Here is a 27,301-nt window from a genome sequence, read left to right on the forward strand (position 1 = left end):
TCAACTTCCATGTGATGTCGCGGGATGCGCGAACGGTCCGCGCCACTTGACCAAGAAGCAGCTGCAGCGGCGAATCCACCGTTCTTACTTGGCTCGGTACCGCCGTATGTCGGGCGCAGTTTTACTCACCGACGGCAGCAAAGGGTGGAGATGGCGTATGCAACGTCCCCACTTCGCCGGTTGGGTGGCGGGAGATTTGAATTTCGAAAAAAGTATTCGGACCCTTCAGATGCAATTTTCTCACAAACTTTTCTTGGCATGAAACAAGCATTGCGATGTTTCTGAAATGGTATGTAAACAGTCCACGGCGACTTAGTATTTGCCTTTTGTGTCCCTTTAATGCGATGCGTAAAATTCGTCTTTATTGTTACTTTATTGAAAGTGTAATCTCACAGAACGTTAATGTTAATACCCCAAACAGGTTTCAACTTAATGTCATGCATTTTTATGCACTACAAAGCTATGCTGAATTGCAGTCAGCAGTTCAAGATAGTGCCCTCAGACGTCCACACAGGGATGCCACGAGGACGAAGAGACGAAGGTGATGTTTGGTGTCTGTTGGGGGAAAGATGGGGAATACAGGTGTTTGCGCAGAGAAGCCCGACGAAAGAGACATTGGTAAGGCTGAATATTGCTCGCCTGTTTCACTCCTTCGTCTGTCACGTAACAGGAACAGGCACTCACGTGTTCTTGTACGCGCCACGCGACGTGACACACGCGCTGTTCCGCAAGACAGAAGCCGTCACGGTCACCAAAGTCCCGGAATGTTGAGTTTAGTGACCCGATTTAAAACATGGAGGGATGAAATACACTATACGAGCGAGTGCTACGACCCGTAGCTAACCTTAGCAAGCCAAGCCTTCATGAAGCCATCCCCATTGACATTCTCTTTCTCAAAGAATTAGGCCCAACACATGACCCCTGCTCGGCGGACTTGGTCCAGATTTGCTTGCTTGGTTCGCGGTTGGTGTTATTCGACGTGCACTTCCACTGGGCTCCCCTGCCAACCAATCTGCGCAGATATTCTCGCGATATGTAACTGATACGTCAGTCGTTTATATTGCATCGTCTACACTTATGGTCATTTTTTACTACTTGCGAGTGCGGCAGCCGCAAGTTGGCGTCGCACCCGTTTTCCTTGGGGAGGAGCGTGCGTTGAGCGCTGTTAGCGCCGCGGCGGAAGACACGAAAACGTACAGCGGTATGATACCCTAATGGCCCGACTGTCTTGGCTGCAATATGTTGTGCAATGTTGCCTGGTAGTCCTTTCGTTCCTTCATGATTTCGTAACTGGACCCATGGGTGTATCTCATGCTGACCAACTGACATTGCAGTCACCGAAATTTCATGAAGCGCAATTATTGCGCTGTGGACGCACATAAATAAAAAATCCAAAGGCGTACTGCTTCCAAACTCTGCAGTTGGACCCCATATAAACTTACCTACCTGCCTGTGTCTACTTGTCGGTATATGTGCTTATGTATAGAGATAAGTCTGCACAGGTGAATTTGCAGCACACTTTGCGTGACTTGAACTTTTAGGGGGGAGACCACTAAAAAAAATAGGTGCTTTAGAAGCGTCGTGTAGCTGATGTATTCAGTTTTTAGCTTCTTACGGTTGCAACACGTATAAAGAAAGGGCGATATGAAGTGTGACGTGATGTTATATCGGTTACATAACAGAAACCTTCAGCGTCGGTAATGGCAGACTTCGCCACAAAGCTTTTAGCACGTCCTAGAACTAAAGAAGAATGAAAAATAGTTTTTACGAGTGTCCATAAGTTCGAGAAAGGCTAAAGGGTAGCTTATAGCTTTCTCCCAGTATGCCGCAAACAAAATTGAAGTCACACATTAAGAAGATATTATTTGTTATGGCCAGCCTGATGATTTTCATTTTCAAAACTTTGATAGCTGATGAACCTTGAACTTGCGATGCCGCCTTGGACACTGTATCTCCTTTCATGTCTTTGCATCGCAAGGCCGTACGTGACTTCACCGCGATGCCCCCCTCACCTCGCACACCCCGGGAGAAAGACAACTTGAACGCAGTGAACGACAACGTGACAACGTAAGAGATTTCTTCTCAGAGTAAATTTATTGACCACAAGCTGGAAACCAAAAACGAAACAATAACAAAACGAGTCAACCTTCACGAAGAGTCAACCGGTCAGGCGCAGACACTATATGACACAAAGATGCGATTATGTACATAACTTTACACCGCCCTATAGAATTAAGTATGCAGTGATACACGTAGGTGCAAGTCTCCTTGTCCGACGTTTGAGTAGGGGGGGTCTTGCGTAGAAGGTGTTTACGTCAGTATACTGCGGGCGATGATGGACACCCATTGCACGGTACGGCGTCATTCCACTATGATACAAGATATACATCTCGCAAACAAGAAAATAAAGAAGAAAGTGCTCGCACGTGACTAGAACACCTCAAAATCCATTGACGGGTACAGCGGCTCACAACCGTAGTTGTAAACGTGGGGACAACTAAACCACTGCGAAATGAAAAATTCTTTTCGACACCCTTCCTTTCAATGCCGTAAGGTCGTGCATCCCTTGCTAGGTTGCCTTTGCGAAACTTCTTAAAGTTCTCGGAGCATGGCCTAGCTGGTATGGGTTCATGGTATGGGTTCATGGCACAAAATAAAGGCGACAGATGACAGGAAAGGTGACCCTGTCATCTAGGCTTATGTGTGGTCGTATTTTGTGCCAATTCTTTTCGAGATGCTCTCGGAATCTGTGGAAATAAACCATTTGCGATCGGGCCGAGTAAGAGCACAGGCCACATCGCGCTCGGAGAACAGAAAAAGAAATGTTATGACAACTCCTTTGGCGAAGATAACTGCTTAACCTAAACTCACCTACGCGTTTTCGAAACCTAATTATACCCTACAGAGAATTTTCAACGTTTTGACACAGGGCGCTGGATATTCTTTTGCTCAATCACTGCGCACACGCGCCATCGGTGAGTATGAGAACACTCGAAGATTGAGTTATGATATAACTCCGACAAAATTAGTCTTTCGCACTACATATTTTAATGGAGTGTACCATGGTCAGTCCAAGCGTAGAATTTTTCTAGTTCCATCAGAACGTATGTGTGCATTGATTTCTGCCTAGAATGTCAAGAAGAGCAAAGCTAAATGAATGTGAAATAAACTTTTCTTTGCTGAAGGTATTTATGACGACAGGCACGCACAACTGTGCAGTCATTGCAATTACTGTATTGGACTAAGAAAGCGGGTGCATATCTTACAGCCTATAGTGACAGGAAGCTTAAATTCAGAACTACTGTGCTAGACTTCAGCTCAGTAGAGTGAAGGCTCCTTTAAGCTGCAGAGTAAAGCATTCGCTTTTCATTGGGGCAACTTTCTCTGTCTGTTTTATAGTTTAATTGGCGAGAAAGTGTAAGTGTAATACTGCAGATCGTTCGATGGCTCCTGGAGGAGTTGATTCTGCCTGTACAACATGATACCTGATAAACGGTGCTCCCTAATCAATGCTTATACATTTTTACCATTCATTAGCTTTGAATATCTTACGCATTGCGTAGCTTGTTTCTAATCTATACTAAAACGCGACAAGTGTACAAGTGGTCAATGAGTAACATACTGCAACAAACGTGAAATAGCTTGAAGCGGACACTTGCGTTTAGCAGCTACAGCTGAATTGCACTGTGAACGTTGCTGAAAACCTAGGATTTCCATAAACAGAGATGTTACGCACAGTAATCAAGCTGAAAACGGTCACTGATATATAGATGCTCATGTGAGTGTCAGTTTTCGATTGGCATTATGAAATCACAAGAAAATTATAGTGATAAGGATAAAATTATGAACCCTTGCATCACATAGGAGAGAAATGGTCGAAGAACCGCTCCTATAAAATCGCAGTTAAAAAAGACCCTAATGTACGAGTAAGCAGACAAAATTGCTGCAATATTCTTGTTTAAGGAACTATTTCTTTTAATCACGCCTGAAAGTAAAAAAGAAGGAAATCTGCCATGATTAGTACTGAAAATTCAGGCGCAAACATCTCTGACACAAAGGGAACGTTAACAGGGTTATCGCTTGTGAACAATATCCATCACGGATAGCTGTGAAAATACCCTATACTTCGCTACGTGCAATAGAAAATTGGAGGTCTTTGTGTCAATAATACAGAGTAAGGGATAATATGAACAAGAAAAGTCTTCTAGGTTGCAGCACTTTGCAGAGGGGTTTAGGGATCAATAACACAGTTTTGTGCATGCGAAGGCGAAAAATAGTGCTATCACACCAGCGCGCGAGGGTTAACAAACCAATAAACATGTACACCAACAGACTTGTTAACACCGTTAGACTGCATTTCTGTGACGTGATATGACAGATTTAACAGCAACGCACTAAGCACGCTAGGATCCTACAGCTGCCCAGAAGCCACAAGAGGGAATACCCGAGTGGAAATGCTCAAAGCCGGCTAACGAGAAGCCGTTACAAGCCAAGCCAGCGAACTGCCCTTAAGTTATTTGTAAGTAGAGAGCCGTTGGCGCTGTAAAAATGCCACACAAGCCAAAATTTTGTACTACTGCGCTTTCAAATAGCACGTGATCAACTTAGTTGGCGCCTCATTGCTTAGCATCTGTCATTTCGCAAAAGATTGATTTGGCAATTTTTAACGGCTTCACACAAAAAATAGTTAGGTAATAGCTGCTTAAAATTCACATTTGAAGCGTTAAAAATAAGTTTTCTGAGATTCTTGCTGGTTTGAAGGCAAATGAGCCAGCGGCGTCCCCATTGCGCCCTTCAAGCTTTAAAAAAAAACTCGTAATAGAGAGCGAGATATGACAAGGTAAAGAAATGATAAAAGCGCGCTTCTAGACTTTTGTGATGTGTATGATCTAGACCTCGTATGAACGACCCCCTTGATTTCGAAAAGTTTGCTACAAGAGCAAGAGCATCAAAGTTTGATACTCACGTAGTTCCTACGCATGATGTGAGGCAGTAATTCACCCGCGCTCGAAGCGGGGTCTCTGCTGACTTTTTTTTTTCTTTTACACTCGTAGTCTAGCGACTAGGTCACTCATAGCCGCGCAGTGAGCATTTACACCCAAGATTCGTGCGTTATGAGGCGATTCCGGCTAAGTGAGATCAGTATGAAGCTGGAATGTTGTTTTGTCGTTAGTATGGAGGCCAGAAGCGACACGTCGAGGGTCGCCGCAACGGCAAGCGCGGGTAGCGGAAGGGTAGCTGTTACTCGCCGGACAAGAAGCGTGGAAACGCAGCAGGCATAGATATAAGCGTCAGTGCTTTCGGCAAACTCTCGCAGAGAGAGTCACGTGGTCTTGCCACGATTCAAAGGTCAAGAAAAAGAAACCATCTTCAACAACCTCTCGCAGTTCACGCTAAACAGGCACACTCGATAAAAAAAGTTGAAATGTGCATTCGTGCCACTGTGTATACGGAGTCCCTGGAAGGAAAGTAGTGTCACGAGGCAATTTAACTGCACGGAAGTGGGCAGTTTGCACGAAGGGCGCCGTAAGGGAGGCAGAAGAAGCAATGCTCTCATTTTGCGAGAAGAAGGCGTTGACGCCGAACTATAGCTTTTGCGACGACAAAAACAGCTGTGGCCGTACACAAATTAGGAATGACAACTGTTGACTGTACTTCATCAAAAGAAACAGTTATACCACATATTCAGTCCACCTTACGGCTTACAAGGAGGGCCGAGGAATTCTCTAAAAAAAGCGTCTGCCGATTCTCGTAATCCAGTTATGGCGATATTGGCGAATGAATAAACTTACTGACCTGTCAGGAGACAACTTGTTTTCAGCTCCTCGGAGAAGCTGTGTGTTTTGAAATTTATAGCATCTGGAAAAATCTAAAGGCTGTTTTTATTCCCGAGTCAAGAGCCTTAGACGGTTTTTCGCCGAACTTAGGTGGTAACCCCAGTTCTGTAGAACCGTGAATCGAGGTGACCAGAAGGTGACAGGATCTCAAGTAAAAATAAAAATGACAGGCAGACATTGTAACATACATGAGAACCACTGTGGCGTGTACTCAAGAAAAAACAAAAGGCATAAGAGTGTAAACATACGTAGAAAACAATCTCAAAATACAATGCCTAGAGGACAAATCAGCATCAGCCAGCTGTGCAAACATAATTATGCGCGTCTTCACTTCCACAGGAGAGTTGAGAAAGGCAGAATGTACAAAGCAAACGCACAGCATCGCGATGTGTTGCAGACACATCAGTTGTAAAAAACACAAGGCTCTATGCGCCCCGCACCATTCCAAAACGAAAACACTGCATTCAACAGAGTCAACTCAGTCACTACGTTGTAGCTACCGCAGAATAATGACCTCAACTAACAATGAAAAGAAATCAAAAAAAATTTTTTTACAGCGTTCGCGAGACAAGTCAAGTTCCTCCGACGAGAGACGATGCGGAGTCATTGACCTCGACACATGGCACGCATGGAAGAATCATTCACGGTTTTTTACTGCTTCTCCAAGAAGATACGGTGCACGTGTGAATAACTTACGACAAGTGCGTATTCACGAACAGAAAACTGGAGAGAAACATTCGAGAATTCACGTATACTTCACATACTTCGAATCCTATCGCACATTATACACCACAGCACTGCATCTATGATACACTCTGTTCAAGAAGCGCGTGTGCCTACCTATTAGACTTACTAGGATAAATAACGCGCGTCGTCAACTTCGATATACAAAAATCGATATAGGCTCAGCTCTATAGTGCAGCCGCCGTGAGCCACACTGCATGAACGTAACGTGGAGCATCCAAAAACGAAACACAAGTATTGAAACGAAAGTAACCTTCGTGAGCAAAGGATTTAAGGGTCAAGAAAATGCGAAACGGCCACGGTGGAGACATTCAAGAATGATGTTGCAGTTTTTTACGTGATTCATTTTTTTTCATAAGCGAGACGAACAATATCTTCCGCTATAAAAAGCCGTAATTCTTTACAGACAGATGAATCGCCTGGCCAACAAAAGTAATATTTAACACATCCTTGCTGCGTCATCTTCCAGCAGACGATGTCAGTAAAGAAAAATGCCTTGATGATTAGAGTGCTACAGTGAACTACAGTGATCTAGTACTGCGCTTGACATTTTCCACGTGCGCCAATCTGACGTGCTTAAGAATGTCAAGGACTTGAAATCCCACCAGAAAGGCAACTCTGAACTCTAACGTGATAGGCAAATGCCTCGGCCAATAATTTATAAAATATTTTTTTACACATTGGAAAAGAAAAAAATAATAATTAAGAACTCCCAACCGAGCATCGAAGCATCACCTTCTACGCTTCACGTGATTCACATTCTTCACAAGACCTTGATTCTCTCCTATGATACCCGTGTCACTATGAATGAAGACGCATTGAAGCAGCGAATGCATCGCTTGAAATCGAAACTTCAGCATGTGTGCTATGAAGTGCGCCGAATCCATAGCGCATCAGGAAAGGGAGCACAAGCTCAGGCAGAAAAACGAACTCGTCTTGGCTGGCTTAAGAAAGAAAAATACTCAGCCCCTGCTGCATTCTTTATATAAATGCAGTCCGAATTGGGAAAGCAACTACGAGGGCATAAACACAGTGTACAAATACGTGCGTACTAAAAAAATACAACGAAAAAACATCCTTAGGGCACAAATGACGACCGCAGGTGCGTGAACAGTTGAGAAACACAGGCTCCTGAAGCAATAAAACTATATCCTGGTCATGAAATTCGCGTGAGCAGAGCAACCAAAGCTTTCACTTGTGCGGCAGTACAATCTCAACGCATTGTCACACTGCACAACTTGCATAACACTGACAGTGGACTCGACTCAGACATTACAAAAGTTCACTGATGACGTCGCACGAGCCGCACGCACTAAATAAAGTAATCTCAGGACATTCTAGAAAGTAATTTTTTTTCATCACTATAATTTTTCTATGATGTGCGTCAACTTGGAGAATATGATGCCCCGAGTCTCGTCGAGGGTACACCGGCTACTTAATACCTTAACGTTAAGCACCAGGATTAGCGCTGAGCGCTTTTTCTTGCGTTAGGTTAAATTTAGGCGTCCTCGTAAGTCTTTGGAGAGTGCGTCATGTTTCAATTATCAGTATGAACACACAGCTCGTCACAGCAGCAGCGATAAAACGGACACATTTGCAACGTTTCGACTGTGAAGCCGTTATACATGAGCTCGACATTCAGCTTAACGATAAAACGCAAATGCGGCCGTTGACTGCTCGGACCGCGCAACATTTTATATACACGTCTCCCGTCTGCCTTCGAACCAAGGAGCACACATTTATCACGTACGAAGGAATATGTGTGGAACAATGGTACACGGGAGGGAAAGAACCAATCAACAACGGTGCAATAAACAGCAAACGACCCGCCAACGCCTTAGGCCGGCGACGCTGCGAGTCGCTCGGTAAAGTGCTGGGGAAAGGGTGGCCTTTAAATATGTTGGCTTTGCACCTCTGAGGCCTGCAGAAAGAAGAGAAATTGAAAAAAGAGAGAGAGGGGTTAATTTATCTGAACGCATTAGCATCAGCACAATAAAAAAGAGCGCTGTTGGCCCCTTTTATAAGAGTAACCTTTTTTTTTTCGTTTTCTGACTCCATTTCGAAAATCCTGTACTCTCAACGTGACTGAGAGTCAATGTGGTCGCTAATATACACCCTTCAATTGGAGTCAGTGTGCTCGTCCGAACAGAGTGAATTAGGGATCAGAATGGGGGAATTACACGAACACTAAAAAATTGGAGTAAAATTTGGGATTACTCGCCCCTTCCCCCCCCCCCGAGTGGCCAGCACTGCCTTTTTTTGCATAGACACAGTCACTTGCACAATCTACGATCATTTTAATGCCCACAAATCACTGGAGATTCATCTGTCTATTGCTGACTGACGACACGAAGCGAGGTGTTCATATGATGACGCGGTGTTACGCTCGAAGCTCTCCGGAACTTCACGTTCGTTGTTTTGCAAACATCACTGGCTAGAAACTGGTTTTGTGATGTCTCCTGCAGCGTTATTTGCAAACCTAGATGACGAGATTGTCGCGTGTGGCTGTACCTGGAAGCACGGCGTTATCACCAGGTGTATTTTATTGACATACTTTTGACAACAAATGACAATTGAAGATTCTCAAGCTGTAGCTCTCGTTGAAACGAAGCTGTTTCCTGACTGATGCTTCCTGGACGTTCTAAGGGACTCCCCTGATTTACGTGCTCCAGAAGGCGCTATTTATCTCAAAGACATTGTATTAGGCACATTACATAAATGCAGGCACATAATTAAATATAGGAACTGATGCGACTTGACGAATAAAGAATAATGACGGAAGTATGAACCACACTAGAATAGCGAAAAAAATGCGAGAGAATTTTCATTAAGACATCTCAAAGCAACACGTCTTCAAGAATAGCTTCGTATGCTTACTAGTAGAAAGCAAAGACATTAAGAAAAGCAGTAAAGTACTTTTAAAGCAACTTTTTAAAACTTTAAAAAATTCGGCACTTCAGTATAAAACAGCCTTTGAAAGGTCGTTATAAACCAGTGCGCGTTATCAGAAAACTTCTTAGGCTAAAATTCTCCGAAAGGAAAAATTTCAGCGAATCCTGATACTGGGCACATTGTTAGCGAAGGCGACCATCCTATGAAAAGAATACTACCGATCAAAAAGCTTCGCGAATTCGACCCGGGCGTATTATGTTAGTTTACAGTGGTAGTCCTTGAAAAAAACCAATTTTCCTTATTAGATCGGAAAGGTGCTGATAATCAGTGCGGAACATGGAGGCCACACTTTTCCGTTTTGAATGACCCCCCGAAACTTCAGCGCAAGTACGTCAGTGTGATACCTTGGGCTATTTTGTAAAAGAAAACTTATGAAAATTTGGAAATTTGGGTGTTCGGTTCATTTAGAATGCAATGTATTCATTGTTGACCGATGAACCGTTAAAGAGAGACGCGAGTAAATAATGGCTAAATTAGTGACGTCTCGTGAGCGCGTGAGGGAACTTCAGTGTTGCGTCCCGTCCTATTTGTTTTTTTTTCTTTCGTCTTTTCTGGCTTACCGAACCGCCTTTCACGGCAAGAGTGCACGCTTTGTTACTGCAGAATCCTAATGCACACATACGACTAACACGACTAGACATGTTTTGTAGTCATAGTTAGTGACCACCTAATAATTCAGTACAATATCCACCCACAATAACGCAAAGCACCTGCCCTTCACCTGTAATAGATCAGAGTCCGGTCACAGTTTAACAAAATTGCTGTGCCATTGCAAATGCTTGGCTAATTGGAAAAAGAATGTTTTGTTGTTTCAAGCCAAAGTATTACCTTTGGCTGACTATTGATATCAGGATCACATATAAGATTTGCCAGAACGTTCGTAATCTATCCTAAAACTAGTGACACAACAACAGATCAGAACGGAGATAAGAGCGGTTTTCAACGCGCAAGACCGCTTGACATCACAAAAATAAGGAAAACCTAATTGGCTGGCGCATAGATACTGTTTTGTATATAACCTCCACGACCCCTGACCAGCCCCTTCTGTATATTTGTGACCACCTTCAGTATGGAAACCAATCCGCTTGAGTTTCTAGCGTCCTTATACATTTCGTGTGCTGACAGATATGCAGTGTAACACCACAGTAACGCAGCGTCTGTTTGTGAAGCACAAACTGTTTCTTTCTATTTACTTTCGGCAGAAGTTATGTGTACAATAAACCTTTCCTTTTACTGGCGCACCTATGCAAATTGTGCTCGAGTTGGACAGCTCATACATGACCTTCTATCCTTAGGCTTCCCCACACTGCAGTCGCTTTTAAACGACAGTAGGGTACCAGTGTGGCGACTTTGACGTCCTCAGTGGCCATGGTGTTGGGCTGCTGAGCACGAGGTCGCGGGATCGAATCCCGGCCACGGCGGCCGCATTTCGATGGGAGCGAAAATGCGAAAACACCCGCGTACTTAGATTTAGGTGCACGTTAAAGAACCCCAGGTGGTCAAAATTTCCGGAGTCCTCCACTACGGCGTGCCTCATAATCAGAAAGTGGTTTTGGCACGTAAAACCCCAAATATTATTATTATTACTTTGACGTCAGAACCAGTTGCTACACAAGCTGGTCTCGCCCAGTCCGTGTTACCCAGTCGCACCTGCATTGGCTCAGTTGTCCTGTCCGTCCGTGGGCTCCTTGAGCGAGTGCCACTGCGCGATGGGTCGGCGTGGAGAGGCCAGCATGTCCATCCAGTGACGTAGCTCGGTGCCCGTAGCGTTGCAGCCCAGCACAACCTTCCCGATGGGTTCCGACGTCCCGATGCGGTCGTAGTCGACCACCGTGACAACCAACTGCACCTTCTGCACTCAGGGTGGGGGGCGGGGACACGGAGAAGGAGGAAGTCACCGAAATGCTTTGCGGTAAAGGGAAATTCAGCAGAAGCGACTACTTTGATTCATTTCATTTACTGTTTCACACTGGCTTTTTGATTAGTACGCATGTTGGAAAAGATGGTGGTGCCTGTTGTACGGCACCAAATGGTCCTCATAATTTGTGCATCTGCCCAGGAAAAGGCTTGAAACAAAGAATGAAGAAAATACTACAGTGGCAATTCTAACGTTCACGCACACACGCAGACGCACACATTCAACACAAATACAAAAAAAGTAATGTTCCTCAGCACCTTTCGAAATTCGGATGTTCACGTTGAAGTGCACATGCTTTGCTTTGAGGCCCACCTTAAGGGATCCCAGGTGGTGAAAATTTCCGGAGTTCCAACTGAGGCGTGCCTCATTAACCGATCGTGATTCTCGTACGTAAAACTCATGGATTTCACTTAATTTTTATTTATTTGTAACACGAACAGATTACACAGGTACAGAGATATTCTGCGGATTGTCGTGGCTTAAAATTGTTGAAGTTAGTAGCTATGGTGTTGTACCACTGAGTTTGAGGTTGCACGTTCCGTTTCCGGCGACGACCGTCCCATTCCGATGGGAACGGTATGCAAAAACGATCGTGTGCCATGCCGTGGGCGCATGCTAGAGAACCCCATGTGGTCGTAATTAATTCGAAGCTCTTCAATTCGGCGTACTTGCTGTCTTTTGAGTTGCTTTGAGGATGCTAAATACCACAATTGAAAGTTCCGTGTTGTATTCATGCTAATCGCTACAAAAGTTACATGCACATATAAAGCAAAGGAAGTGATTACTGTGTGAAAGCTTTGTTCAGCCAACTAGTAAAATAAAGAATGCCGAATCAGTTACATATTTACCAGTGCACTTCTGGTTCAAGAGCTTCTTTTTCTGCTCATTTAATAACTAGGCGGAGCATCACGAAGATAAATGGGTGTAAAGCACTTCTTTGGGGCACCCTTTAGGTGTTTCTGTTTACTTACATTTAGCCTTAAATGGTTGTTAAAGCGCACAAAATCACACAACGTCACGTTATCTCAAACGATATTTAAAGCACCAGACCAATGTTTCACGGTAACATGACAGGCGCTGGGGACTTACCTGTATTTGTTCGAACGGGACTTCGAAAGTGAAGGACTCGTTGTAATAAGGGTTCAGGGTGCACTTCTTGATGCTGGTCTTCTTCTTCTTCAGCCTCTTGCCGTTCATCATCAGTGCAATCTTCACGTACGGGTCTGCAAAATGGAGCGGTGCAGAACACATTGTGAGGGAAGAACTCCGCCTATATAGTCATTGTCAGAATACAACGCCGATAATGAGTCTTTCATACTGAAGTGGCATTGATGCCGCGAAAGCTTGTTGAATAAAGCATGCTGGCATCATTTTCATTCCATATGGTCGCAGATTAAATAGAATGTTTGGAGACCCTGTGGGAAGAGCTATTGACCAGTTCAACTTTCCCAAAACGCCGTTTTTAAGATGTAGATTAATCTTTCAAGAAAAAAAACCCCGAAATACCATTCCCAATAACCCAGCATTCAGAATCAGTTGCTGTGTTTTAGTTATTAATGCGCCAATTTGTCCAATATTCTACAGTAGTGCATATTTTGTGGCTTTGTTGATTGTAGGCGCTGAAATGTCAGGAAAATGATTACTGTTGTATCACACTGCTGAATATTTCTACTTTGCGGAGACCACGCTATTATAGACGCATGTTTCTGTACTTAACGTGCTCATTTTAATGCAAATGCACTATATTTTAACTATTTCAGCTAGTTCTATAAAGGAATATACCAGCTTCGCGCAAAAATGAAAAAGAAAGAAGCTCACGCGTAGGGTCTGCGGAGAGGTTGAAATGTTGCTTTCAATGGGTCCAATGAATATTGCATAAATGAGTGTGTCATATTGGGGGAAAAAGCTATGCGGATTGTTTGATGCGTTCATTTGATAACGGATCTATAGAGTACACTACTAAAGGCAATCAACGCGTTCTTCTTTTCCTATGCCTGCTCTGAAGCTTGAAATTTAGGGCTCCCATCGGTAAAATACTACGACAAAGATCCGTCGACATCAAGAAACAGAGGTATACATGAGTTAATACACGCGAGAATTAAAACTGCTATAAGCGAACGCAGCTTTGTGTTTTTCTTTTTATATCTTGAAAATGATTGCTGCACAAATATTTAGCTCTCGCGGCTTTCTTTTTGTTGGCATATCGTCTCATGTTTCCCTTTACCCATTTGTTACGTTCTATGCCTCGTTCAGTGCATGCAACTTCTGCTTGGTGCACTGCGTCTTATCAATTATTTGCGAGCATGGGCGAATTTCAAAATTTCAAAGGCGGTAGAGAGCAACCGGCTTCATTCCCCGGTAATAGTATTTCTTTTCATAAATCTCTTCTTACGTAGTTGTGTTTGCAACAATAATCAAAATCCTGGCGTACATCACCGCTACTGTTAACGTCTGGTGGTGCATGTCGTGAAAGGACTTTTGACGAAGTCGAGCACGACGTATTTCGCTGGGCACAAGAAAGCGCTGCCAGCGATGCGAATAATAATAAAAAAACAAACTGGCGAGCCGTTTCACTGCTGTGAAGGTGGATTATCAGTGAAGCTGTTTAGCACGCGAGGTAGAAGTGACATGGAATATAGATCAAACGTATGAGCAAATATTTTTTTCTCTTCAGCGGTGACGGCGGTCCTCCCGAAGAAACACAGATTTATTTGATTGGTGGCAAACACACATTCACACATTTCTTTGATCGCTGTGCCTTAGCCGGTGGTCTTTGTAAGACAGTCCTTCGCTTCATTGTATGCCAAAGCTTACATGTCTCATAACTTGGATATGCATTCATTTTTTTTCCTGGTCGGTGGTCATCGTGGTGATAGTTACGCACATCCATTCTTGTATCACCTCTGTCATTAAATGCGTAAGCATTTCTCTGCCTACCGAACGAGAAATTTGTACGTGACGTTAAACAATGACTGGCTGATACCCCCGTAAGGAAGCAAAAACAAAAAAAATATTATCTGCTTTCGGCCGTCCGGCAAGCCGAAGATGCCGCCCGAGTCCAAGGACTTCGAGCCGCCACATGAGGCCACCACAACAAAAACTGTCGGACCATTCTTCAATAAATTTCTTCTTTTTGAGAGCCTAGTGATCTTGAAAATGGTGCCTATTGATAACGAATCTAGTAAAGCGATTTTGCATCAAGCTCGGGAGCTGAGTTTTTGCAAACACATATTTGTTGACACACATGAAAAATACACGGAACCCTAGTCATAAACACCTCCGCAGTAAAACAGGGGTGCTGCTTACCGGAGAGTCCTCCAACATCCATCTTCTTCAGGTTCTTGGCTTCCAGGATAACTACAGTCAGTTTGCCGGCCGTGGGAACGTAGCGGAGTGAGAAGCAGATGTCACCCAACTTGTTTTCCTGTTAAGCCCCAGCGAAGGTTTTGCGAGTGAAAAAATAAAAAAAATAAAGGGAATGTGGGAGAAAAAGAAAAGAACACCTTTGTCAGTCGAAGTACAGAGAATCGTTTCACTGTGCGGCTTGGATAAGACTGCTTGTGAAATCGGTGAGGTTCGCTAAGTCCTTCGTCAAACACAAACACTCTGACGCAGAAAGTTTGCTCAGGATCGTCTAGGCTTAGGACAAGCTGTGCAGACGGCGTAGCTAGGCCTGCAGACGGCGTAACCGCTTAGAAATGACAACAGTGTGTTGACTAACGGATTTGTCTCAAACAGGAACACGTTCGGTGCAGCCACGCTGCGATATTGATGGGCTGTGAAAGCGTGCGTCGTTCTATGCCCAAAGATACCTTTGCTGGGACGTTCTGCGTTGCATTCTAATGTTTAAGATGGCGTGATTTTATATGCTGCTCCGTTTCCTTGCTTGCCTTACGATTGAAATTTGCGATATCATGCCGCGAAATGTACTTCGAGAAAAAGAAATTGTCCTTTGCATATATTTACGGTGATTTTGCAATTCGTTTATTTCTTTAATTCAAACGCCCACTTTTGAAAAGAGACGCTTAAAGCAGAAGACACGATGTCAACGAATAAAAGCAAAGCTTTAATGATCGAGTTGAAAGCAATATGCGACCCAACCAAGAGCGTGGGAACAGTGTCACGTGTTAGAAAGTGCCGTGGAAATTTAGGAGGAACGATGCACCGATTTGTCCCACGATAACAAAATCGATCTAAAGAACTCCGTGCTAAACAAGGCAGTAGAGCCGCTGCAGATAAGGAGCTATACTGGGTGGTTTAAAATAGAAAAGAAAAAATGGTTTGACTATCCGTACTACATATGCACGCTGTACGAATGGATTACGCGCAGGTTCATAAAGACAGAAGAAGAACGAGAGAAATATGCGAACATAAAAAAAAACCTTAAGCATTAGGACGATGCTGGCAGTGCGTGTGTACATTTACCTCGAGTAAAGAATAAGCCAGCAACATAGAGCACTTTATGCTGACAAAGAAAGAACTAAGACAACTACCCTACCTGCAATGAAATGCAAGGACTGTGATGTACGTCGGTTAAGCTTGCTTTAACGCAAGGTAAACCAGAAATTATTACTCCGTTGCAGTGTATGACACTATTGCGCGTAATTATTTTAATGCGTTTATGACTGCAGGTTTGACAAAGTGAGCACGTGATCTGGAGTGCTGTTTCTAGCTACAAATCATAGCAGCTGCGACAATCTCTGGCCTGTAAGCGTGAGCCATGACGGATGGGCCACCAGCTTTGATTACGGTAAAGGTTTTAGCCCGAAAATTGCTTCGAATGTTCTCGTAGGTAAATATGCAAATTGAACACCATTTATACAGTGATGTCGCGCTAGTGACGCTGCTTTGAACGGATTTCCATATGTTACAATACGTGAGCAGTATTTGAGATGCGTGAGAATCATGCCCTAGTTATATGGACAAGCATTCATTTATGCTTTCCGAGTACAAGGATCCTTTTTTTTTTTGCAAGCTGAAACTTCTTTCTATTATTGCGCATCCTATGAATGACGCTGCACGTCAACACTCCGACACTTCTCTGATTGCTTAAGCCCGTTATGTGTAACAAACCACTCGGACTTCCGGTCAGGCTGTAAACAAAGACATCAAAATCGCGCTCAGTGTTTGAATCACTCGTACAACGAATGCATCAAAAAGCACTTGTGCTCAAGGCGTGTCCTTGCAAGAACCACGTTCAAGTTACGAGAATGTACGGAAGTTACCCTCACTGGGTGCCAGCGTGAAATCGTTGAACAAAAATCCAGGAAAAAGAAGACAAATTGGTGAAGGAACTGATTTCGTCCAGCGGCGCCAATACCAGTTCATGAAAAACACGCTGCAATTAGGTTAGGCCTAGCTACGGTTTAGTGTGCTATGCAACGAAATTCTGTTCTCTTTGAACACTTTCAGGTGTTAAGCCATTCAGATGCAGTAGCTACTGCGCTAGCTACGTCACGGTAAAGTGAGGTAAAAAGCAACATGTTTCACGTCAGCTGAATCTGAATTTAACTCCATTCTACTAAGGCGGTTATATGCGCTAACTGGCAGTGATATTATCATGTACAGTACCAACTAGAAGTCTTGAGACCATAGATGGCATGAACAGATTTTCTTGCAGCGTATGCATGTACGGTGAAATCTAGTGATACAGCCTACGATGCACGCGTTCAACTAATTTAATGCACCGAGACAAATCCACGTTGGACAGCCATGCCAGAAGAAATTTAATTTTCCTTGGTCCATCCTCTGGTCTCTGGGCTTGTGTTCCCGACTGAACATTCATGCACGGAACTTCACGTTACGCTAAATGCGAGCGTAAGAGGAGACCACCCTTGCGTCTCTTTGTTCTGCAGCAGTACTTCATGATGGGAATATGTGGATACATATGGCAAGTACAAGCTAGAGAGCAAGACGTGCTGTCACAGTGATTTTTCTTTTAAAAAAGGATAGCTTATTTTCTTACCATTCAACAATTGCCGTAGCCTATAAAACGCGCAACACTAACTGAGGGTAAGCTCCATACTTTTCGTCTCGGCCCAAACGGAAGCTAGATCACCATTCCCGCTTCCGTTGCCGCACTTTGGGAAGCGAATTTGTCACTCGTTCTGGCAAGGACAAGCCGTTAGAAAAGGCAAGAATTACAGACAGACAAAGCAGAGAGACGACACAACGAAAGCACACTCGCTAAGGACGGACAACGACTCGCCAAACAGCGGAAGGTGAGGTTAAAGGGCGTGGCGGATGACATCCACTACATCACGGTACGACACGACACAAAACACACACGTACAGACACACACAGACGGCTACTACACAAAGTGACGACTGCGGTGAAACCAATGCGCGCCGTCGGTTCTTTAATACTCATGATTTTTTTTTTTTGGTTTTGCTCTCACGGGAACGGTTTCTTCTGTGGCCGGGGTGCTCCGGGAAACTCCGACTGTGTGACCCTCCTTTTGTTTTTGTTTTGAAAGAAAGAAAGACTTACGAGGACATGCACTGATCCTCGCCGTGCAAATGATGCTTGTGGAAAGCGGACTGTAAGACAGCTCATGCAGTATGCAGAAGCTCACAGAACGCGGAAAAAGCGTGTTCCGGGGCCACATTACCTTACAGGTGTGTTTGTGCCTTGGTGGTTCACCGTAAGTTTTGCCTAAGCGCGTGGTGTTTGTGTTCAAAGGGCTTCGTATATTTTTTATTCCACGATTCGTCACAAAAGAGACACGATGCGCTTGCAGTTCATTCTTTTTTTTTTTTTGCTGTCATTCCAGCAACAACGGCGACAAGCTCGCACACGTATCGCTTAAACAAGAAAAGCAGGGAAAGAATTGTGAACTAGGAAACGGTGTGGTTTCATGACGTAGCTACACAGTGGGACAAATCATTCAAACCGCTGAAGTAATAACAGGACGAAGATAATCTGGTGAAAAATAAAATCGGTGTTTCTGCCCCCGGAACCCTATCGTGCGTGCAATTTGCGCGCGTACGCGCTTTGACAATTGTGATAACTGTTTTCCTTTTTCCTTTCGTGTGCGTAATAAACGCTCGTTCAAAATCAGCCCTCGTCCTGTTTTGCTTCATCTGTGTCCATGTTCTTTCGCACAGTGCAGCTACATGCTGAAGTCGTACAAACTCAACCGAGATTCCGCACTTCTCAGTTTAAACCATATTGGTTCCGAAACGTCCAATAAGTTTTGACTTAGTCGGTGACGGGACGCCTTTGTGTTTTTTTTTCTAACACGCTACATGACCAGACGATGTTTTGACGAACCCTTGGCTACATTCGAAAAGTACAGATTTGCGCCGCTTGTCAAAAGCAGTTGCTGACGCTGCTTCAATTCGTAGCTTTTCGCCTCCGAGAACATTTGAGCCAGCATTACCAAGTACTGCCAAAAAAAAATGAAAAAAAAAAGAGTTCCCGTAAACAAGCAAAGCTCGCTCCTTGAAAACTGTTTTAGCACACAAAAAACCTAAACGAAGAGAGAGGTTAGGACAAAGCAAAACTTGCTCCGCGAACTTTCGAAATATGAGGAATGGAAACTATATACTTTAGCCCACATAACGACACCAGTCGTTATGTGCTGCACGTCTCTGCTCTCTTCTTCGTCTTTTGACTGGTTTAAGTCTCAAGAATATGTACGAACTGACCCAGGTCGTGACTATTCTGCTAAACTTCATAGTCCAGTGTTCGACGAAAACTTGTCTGGCGGGGAAACATACTGGCGCTAAAAAAAAAAAAAGAAAAATACAGGCACTCGCCTAGAATAAAATTAAACTAAAAATAGAACATAACATTTCGGGCCCCGTACGTGTCCCTTGATCACAATGAAAATGTAAGCATCGCGCGCCCATGCCCATGTTGCGCACACACGCGTACATCTTCATTGTGATCAATGTATCCGTACGGGGCCCGAAACGTCGTTTTGAAAATTTTCGTTTTAACCTTGGCGACTGCATTTTTTTTGTCACCTTTAAAAACTGTAGCGACGTTTGCGAAATAAACGTAAATGAATTGTCACCGGTGCAAGGAACAAGTGTAACCAGTAACCTAAAGTTGGTTAAGGTTTGGAAAGTTAGCAGTAGGCATGTGGATGGTGCTGGTTAAACCTTTGCCAGTGCTGGAAAGGTAAACGCAGACTTACAGTTGTTCACGGTCGTAACCGAAAACATGTTAACTAAAAAATAATGTGAATATATTTTCGGGAACCAATTCTAGCCCACTACCGCGCTTGACGAAATGCTATATACACTTGGGAGATAAAATTACATTGTCTATTCTACAGTTGAAAAAAGCAGACTGAAAACGAGGATCTCGATAGGGGTATCAAACACGCCAAGAAAAAAAATTCGCAGCCGTAAAATACTATAATACGAAATTTTTTTTAAAGCATAACGCAGTGGTTCATCCACGTGGTCTTGTATGAGAAATTGGCGACTCTGCGCACAAAAGCTTTTGGCACTTGATGCGTTGCATACACATTAACGCACAATGCATCAGTGGGAATGTTCCTCGTATTTTACATAATAATTTTCGCCGACAGGAAAATTCAGTAAAGTCACACGCACGAAAATACATAACGTTAAACTTGGCGCCAAACGATTTTTTTTATTTCTCAACCCCTGTGGACATTAGTTGCCCTCAGTTAGGCTTATGGCTGGCTGCTGATGTTCCGTGGCTGGACATTGAGGCAGGCGCCTCCGGTCATGCAGGGAAGTTCATACGAGCATTTTAATGAAACACGCTTTACCCGCCATGGTTGCTCAGTAGCTATGGTGTTGGGCTGCTGAGCACGAGGTCGCGGGATCGAATTCCGGCCATGGCGGCCGCATTTCGATGGCGGGGAAATGCCAAAAACACCCGTGTACTTAAATTTAGGTGCACGTTAAAGAACTCCAGGTGGTCGAAATTTCCGGAGCCCTCCACTACGGCGTGCCTCATAAACAGAAAGTGGTTTTGACACGTAAATCCCCATAATTTGATGAAACACGCTTTCTTATTTTGCGTAGCACACAATGTATATAAGAAAAGGGACTTGTCGCCACCAGTTTGCTACTACGACGAAGCTTTTTTTTTTTCAAAACGAGTGCGCGAACGAAACTTCACCTCAGGGAAAGCCTCCTACTTGCTTTTACACACGTGGTAAAAAAATCAGGGAAGGATGTCTGTGCTGATTATAGGAAGGTTGAAAGGCAAAGAAGCTGGCACCAAAACACTCCGAGCTGTCTTTCCTTTCTTCAGCTGTTTAACCCTTCTTTCCAGTGCGCTTTACACAGGAGTCACCTTTTGTTTGGCTCAATCAGGTTTAGTTGAGTAACACTAACTTCTAAGGCAGAGCTGCGCGTGGGAGTTAAGGATCTTTCAATTTACCTGAGTGGATTTGGTGTTTCAGATTTAAACTGAGGTCATGCAGCTTTCTCCATGTAGCGTACTATGATGTTGGTTGGGCAAAAAAGCTTTCTGGCGCCTTTCATGTCCTGAGTTCATCTGCAAACTCCATTTAGCACTGAAAATTGTCGCGCATTACTCTGACAACCTTCCAGCTTGCCTTGAAGCTTTAAACAGGTTACAGCTAGGGCCTGGTTGTTAACGACGTTGCGGAAAAAAAATCGTTCACGAAGGTTCCGAAAAGCAAAACACGGGCTTTTCAACAGCACAAAACCGCTCGACAGCAAAGGACTCATGACCCTGGAAGTTAGTCTTTTATGTAGCGAAAACACCGTCGCCAGCTTAATGAACTCTAAAGCCTTTGACTGCTTAAGGTGGCTGTGCACTATCAGACATCCCGACCACATAATACATCTTGGCTACATTGTCTGCATAGCTATAAAACGCTTTCACGCATAAACCTAACGAGTTCTAGACGCCCAGTCTTGGGAACTCCCACGGTGCTTTTAATATACAGTGGACGCTCGAATGTATAAAAATACGAAAATGAGGAACTGTCGGCTACCATTAGCCCTTTTGTTCACAGAAGCTCGCATTTATTGCCTCGGGCTGACGCAAAATTAATTCATCTCCTTCCCATGTGAGTCATCACACCCGGAGCTTACTATAAAAGGACGGCGTAGATTGGCTCGGTGTTTACAGGACTACCCCCCATTTTTCGAAGCTGGCGACACATAGTGCTTCGTGCCTAACAACAGCAGTAACATGCCACTGCTATCAAGTCCTGCATCCCGGCAATGTCTTAACGCCATCAGAGGGTCTTGACCTTTGTCGACACGTGAGGCGAACCACGACCACCCGTGTGCCGAAGCATTGGCCAGGAATATCACTCTCGCATTTACCTTTAATGCGATCGATAGTGCTATACACGACATTCATTGGTCTTTGTTGTTGGTGCCGACGAAAAAGGAAGCCGGCCGATCCCTGAGACAACGTAATCGAAGGCGCCAAGATGGACTGATCTCGGTGCCAGTTCAAGACATGTATCCTCACGAGGGCTTTATTGTAGTTTGCAGAGTCGGGCCGAATCCGGGGGATGTGTGCCACGAGCCGATTCTGAGATTCTGACAATGTTATTCCATCACTATAGCTGAGGAGTACCATGCGCCCCTGATTGAAAGGTTGGGTCACTGATAACGTCAGAACAATGAAATCATTGGAACCCTTGTTCACAACAACCATGAAGTTCCGTGGGGAACTGCTTACAGTGGTTCCGTACAGAATGGGTGCCCTACAGAACCCTTGTTCACAAAAGCCCATGTGAAACCATTGTGAGTACTGTGTGCATGGGTCAGGTATAGAACGCGAAGCGTAAGAAATACATTTTTTTTGCTTTGAGTTGGTTGATGACACAGCCTTTTAAACATACTTTTGCCTGACCCAACGGCTTTTCATCAACAGCTTAATTTCCCCACGAGGACAAGCGTGGTTTTTTAGGAGCGTTTAGCAAGCACTATTAGTGACAAATTTAAACTGCATGTATTCGATTAGTATAAACGACGTTAAATTTTTCACAGTTGCTTCATGGTTCAAAAAATTAAACCCTTTTTTTGTATTTCGAATCGATGGAAAGCTAAAACATCTTTTGGAGTCCTATTTCCAGTTATTTATCGATTTGCGCACGTACCCTTCTTATGCAATTTCTAAGCAAAATCTTTTTTTCCCTGGTGCCTATAAAAACATCCTAATAATTTCGTGTGCAGGAGTAACCTATTTTGGTCGAGCGTGAGCACGGCCCTACTTGGTCGGAATAATTCGTAATATTTACTGACAAAGAAAAATTTACGTTTTATGGCCACTGTTGGAACAAGGAGAAAGGAAGTAACCAAGGTCTCCATCTCTGCACAGTCCACCACTTATAGCCGACCTTTCGCTTTCACTCTGCTGAATAATTAACGACATAAATCCTTGTTTCGCAACATTTTTCGCCTATGCCTGACGTCAGCAAGTAGTGTCATAAGCATGACTGTCGAGGTTGCCCTTCGCGGGAGATTGACAGCTATTGATTTCGCACGAGACCTTTGATTTCATCCTCGGCCGCGTCAGCTCTATTCCAGCGCGGGCGTACATGCACATGCAGGAACGCACATGCACTGGCACTATCGCTGGTTGTAGAACAGCCTCCCCACCGCAGTGGTCGCGAGGAACGCTGGCTAACAATCCTAGGGCTAATCTTTTGAACATACACAAATACACTCCTCATGATCGACGCCGCGGTAGATTAAGTTTGTAAATCCCTGCACGCGCATTGTGGAAGATGTCAGTTAGGCACCGACCTGCAGCAAGTTACCTGTTCGTTCACTTTAATTTCCACTTCTCTTGCTATTTCACTTGAACTATAATTTCCGATTTCCACTAAACTCAACATATAATTTCGCCTACGGCTATTTTTAGCTTCATTATGTGCTTTCTTCACACTGTTGTAGTTAACAAAAATGGAATTTTTTGGATTCCCTTAGCCTTCTCGCTCATCGAGTAGTCACCATTTGTACCCTGATCCTCATGTTAGCAATGCTTTGTTCCAGTGAGTTGGAGCCGAAGCCAAAGTTTGGTTGCCGCAGTTACATCGCCAGTAGACTCGAAAGAGCGTGACCACCGAGTGTTTATGTTTTGATTCGCCGAGATAAATAGTAGCCTGGTTCATTAGACATCGTTGTTGTGGTAGCGCACGTCTAGACGCTTGTACTGACGCAGAAATAGGCAGTAAGCGCTTGTGTTTGGTTTCCGTGTCTCTTTACAGTACACAGAAGTGTGCAGGCGCCACAATTTTGCTTTTACGTTGGTCCCTGTATTCCGTCCAAATTCTTGGTTTTCGAAAGCCTTGGCTCACGAGTAACCTTGACGACTTGCAGAAAACATCGCAGCCGTCAAGCGATGTGTTTGTGAACAAACAAGGGCGATCCTATCGTCACGACAGAAAGGCGCTTTTCTTTACCGAATGTTCTCGTGAAAACAACCACGGACAGCGCTCAATGTCGCAACTCTTCGTCAGCTATAAAGAGGAAGCTTTGAGTAAACCTAGCATTCTTGGAAGCTTAAGAAACAGCAACTACCAACGAGTTTAACGGCGCATTCTAAGGAATCGGTAATAAAAGAATATCTAATCGTTTTGGATGAAGCTTCAAGACAGGAATGTGATGGAGAAAGATGAAATCCCAAATGCGCCGCCAGTATAGCATTTGTGGGACGAATTGAGAAGTCGCAATTTTGGCTTCACGTCAGGAATGAAACTATCTATGCTGACTCCTTTCGAGAGCGATGTGTTTAGTATCACCTCCTCGGATATAAACGAGAAGAAAGGGGGTTAACCAAGGGGCCCGATTTTTATTGGTCATATCATGAGAAGCCAACAAACACTCACACCTCGGATATGCGGCACCTCAAAGGGGCATCAAAATTTTGAAGTCCCTCCCACTCAACCACTTGGACATCCTGAGTCTTTATCTCTCGTACATTGCAAGCTCGTTATTTTTTCCATAAAGACCTTTAAAAAATATATCTGAACTTCTAATTGGTGCCTCGCACGTATCGCATAGTTAGCTGCGCCAACAAGTTCACACCATGACAAACGAAGGTCGAAAACGTGAGCACACACAGGAGGGGGACCCTAATTCCAATCGCCTGTCGCCCCACAGTGGCTTGCAACATAAGTGACAACAGCAGAATGTCGCGACGTCTTTAATGCATGAGCCTCGGTGCCGTGCGACCCGCCAACACGAATGCTTAAAAGAATCGCGCCCAAGATGCCGCAACTAAGCGGCGGGCTTCTTGCGTGGAACGCACTGTAACAGTGTCAGGCCTGTGCAACCATCGCATTTGCGTTTAGTGTTTTCATTAATGTTCGCTGTAGCGAGCGTTAAACGCTGAGCAAGCATGTCCTTTATGTGCAGCGGTCTGGTCTAATGGTAGCGTTGCCCGCCCTTTGCGTGCAAAGAAGGTGCCAGCGTGAGCGCGTCGTGGCCATTTCGGACAAGAATAACGACCTCCGCGGCCAGCACACCATCGCCATAAATCGTCATTCCATGCGACGGCGGAAGTGTCCTAGCAAACTTGCTCTTTGCGTGCTTCCGCTTCGCTGCAAACCACGACGTCAGGCATATAGAAACCGCCTAGGTGTCTAAGTGGCCGTGGCGTTCTTCTGCCATGTGTGAGGCGGCGGGTTTATTCCACGGAGCCATGGCGCAAATAACAAAAGCAAAAAGAAAATTATCACGAATCGCGCTTTTGGCACTGGTGAAGGAACGACAGGTTGTCGAGAGCAGTAGTGAGCTCTCCCCTAAACGTCGTACCTTATTCGTCAAGCGCCATCTTGAAGACGTTACACCGAATAACTCCGTTAATAACTACAGAACGCATATGTTGCACTTATTAGGTCGTGAATCCCTCGGTATCACGTTAAAAAAAATCGCAAGTACTGGGCCCTTGAGTTCGAAAGACAAGCTTCAGGAAAAAACGACGGAGGTAAGCTGATCCTGGCTTATCCAACTTTTGCAATCTAGCTTGCGACACACACTGGAGGCCATCCCGGCGTACACTGAAGGCCAGGCATTTCGAAATTACGTCAAGCGACGCTGGCCAGGTTTCTCGTTTATATAAGAGGCCAGAACAACGGATACATTACTCTCATCACGGTGGTACTTCCATATCACATGAGCTACTTCGGAGAGATCGTGCTCTTAAATTAGGTAGAGAGACCCGACACCAATCGCTGCGGTGTCGAGTCTGCACGGAGCTCAAGGTGGCATTCGGTGTATCTCACAGCGCGCCCTGTGGAAAATAAACTTCTGGCAGCACCAAGCGTGTTTCGTTCAGGAGAGGTACGACAATCTGTAGCCCTGACCACTTGCATATCGGACAAACGTACAACAAATCAATCCAAAAGAACAAGGTCCGAAAACCAGTGTCTGTTTGAACTCCGCCCCACTGCAAGCAGCCGTTATAAAGTTCACAGTACAGTAAGTGTGCTCACTAAAGGAACATAGGTTGTGTGACTCTCGTGAATGCTATGCATAGCATTTCACTGGGGTTACATCTCTCTAAAGGAACAATGCAAATGTTTTAATGAGAATATCTTAACTGCGTAGGGTGCAACGAGACCCTGCCACATTAGAAGGCTACTCCGGACAGACGCACTAGGGCCATATCGTAGTTGCCTAATGTTTTCGGAAAGCAAGATCTTCCCTGACTTCTTCACGGTAGCTTGACGCCATAATGGACGAAAATATCATTTTCTTCGATCATTGTGCATATTTCTGCGCATTGTCCGGGAGTTCTGACCTCCCTGAACCCTCTACGAACGACGCGCGTTTGGCATTACGAGGCTTGGCTCGGCGGCACACTGCAGCTGACGATTTTCGGGAACGGATGGACGAAGGAATGTAGTTGCCGAGGAGTTGGTTTGTAATTACCGTTCTCAATCCAGTGCCCTTGTTGACGTATGGACGAACACATGTTTGTGGGGTGCAGCATCTGTGCATGCACCAAGAAGTGCGCTGCATTTCGAACAAGAACGAATCATCAATTTCGGCCAAGACACACATGTGTTTCAGCGCTCGTAAGCACAAGTTCAGGAAATGGGCCAAGGATTTCGAACGCGAAGCACGAACTCAGGCTGTACGGTGACGCTCAACTGCATATACGCGTAAAATTACTGCTTGTGATTGTTGCGAACTCTCGCACGTTCTGAAAGGCATCCTTGTACTTGAAGATAAAAACATATGAGAAACCAGAGGTCGTGATTTCACGCGGCCGCACTACAGCATTTTCATAATATCGACCGCATACATGGCGTTTCACAGGTAAATAGACTGTCGCAACTTTCAGGTCCGTCATCACAAAACAACAGCACTCAAAGACAAGACAAAGGACTGTGGCTTCGTGCTGCCTTTGAGCGCTGCCTGCGTTCTCGTGTTCATGAGTTTATGTTGCGATAACACGTGGTTGCGTCACGGGAAGCTGCGTGTTAGCGCCACTAAAACTTAGATACGGCGAGCTGAAGTTCAAAAACGATGACAGTCAAGTCTCCGAAGGGGCGAGCATAAAACTCAAATCCATGCTCTCGATGCGCAAACCAATCAGAGACACTGGCCGTGGAGCGGTGAAGTCGATGACGGCACAAGGATACAACGAACGGAATGTCAAATGTACGCTGGGCGCGCAAGCTGCACCGTTAGATTCCACAGGGATCTCAAGCTGCGTCTGGAGCAAAGGTCTTTCTGGGCTCCAACAAAGAATTCTGACGGCAACCTGCAGAGAATACTGCTTTGGGGTGTGTGCGTGTGAACGATGTGAGCGATGAATGCACAGGAATGATGTGCCGTTGTGGGTGACGAGTGTCGTCGAGGGTATAGCGTTACTGAGGGTAAGGTCACTGCACAGTGATCACAAAAAAAGTGCAAGGAG

General features: G+C 44.6%; 1 protein-coding gene across 4 annotated transcripts in view; it reads right to left on the reverse strand.

Moving 5' to 3' along the window:
* Positions 1-2,071: 2,071 nt before the first annotated feature.
* Syt1 (Synaptotagmin 1) overlaps positions 2,072-27,301 on the reverse strand; it is a 180,758-nt gene continuing 155,528 nt past the window's right edge. For all 4 annotated transcript variants that reach the window (XM_075674274.1, XM_075674273.1, XM_075674272.1 and 1 more), the window contains exons 7-10: positions 14,758-14,875; positions 12,541-12,674; positions 11,184-11,385; positions 2,072-8,502 (exon numbers count right to left, since the gene is read on the reverse strand). In XM_075674274.1, the coding sequence (XP_075530389.1) occupies positions 11,194-11,385; positions 12,541-12,674; positions 14,758-14,875 (444 nt within the window). In that variant the 3' untranslated portion in view covers positions 2,072-8,502; positions 11,184-11,193. The remainder of the gene's footprint in view (positions 8,503-11,183; positions 11,386-12,540; positions 12,675-14,757; positions 14,876-27,301) is intronic.

The sequence above is a fragment of the Dermacentor variabilis genome, chromosome 11 (assembly GCF_050947875.1).
Source record: "Dermacentor variabilis isolate Ectoservices chromosome 11, ASM5094787v1, whole genome shotgun sequence".
Classification (NCBI taxonomy): Eukaryota; Metazoa; Arthropoda; class Arachnida; order Ixodida; family Ixodidae; genus Dermacentor; species Dermacentor variabilis.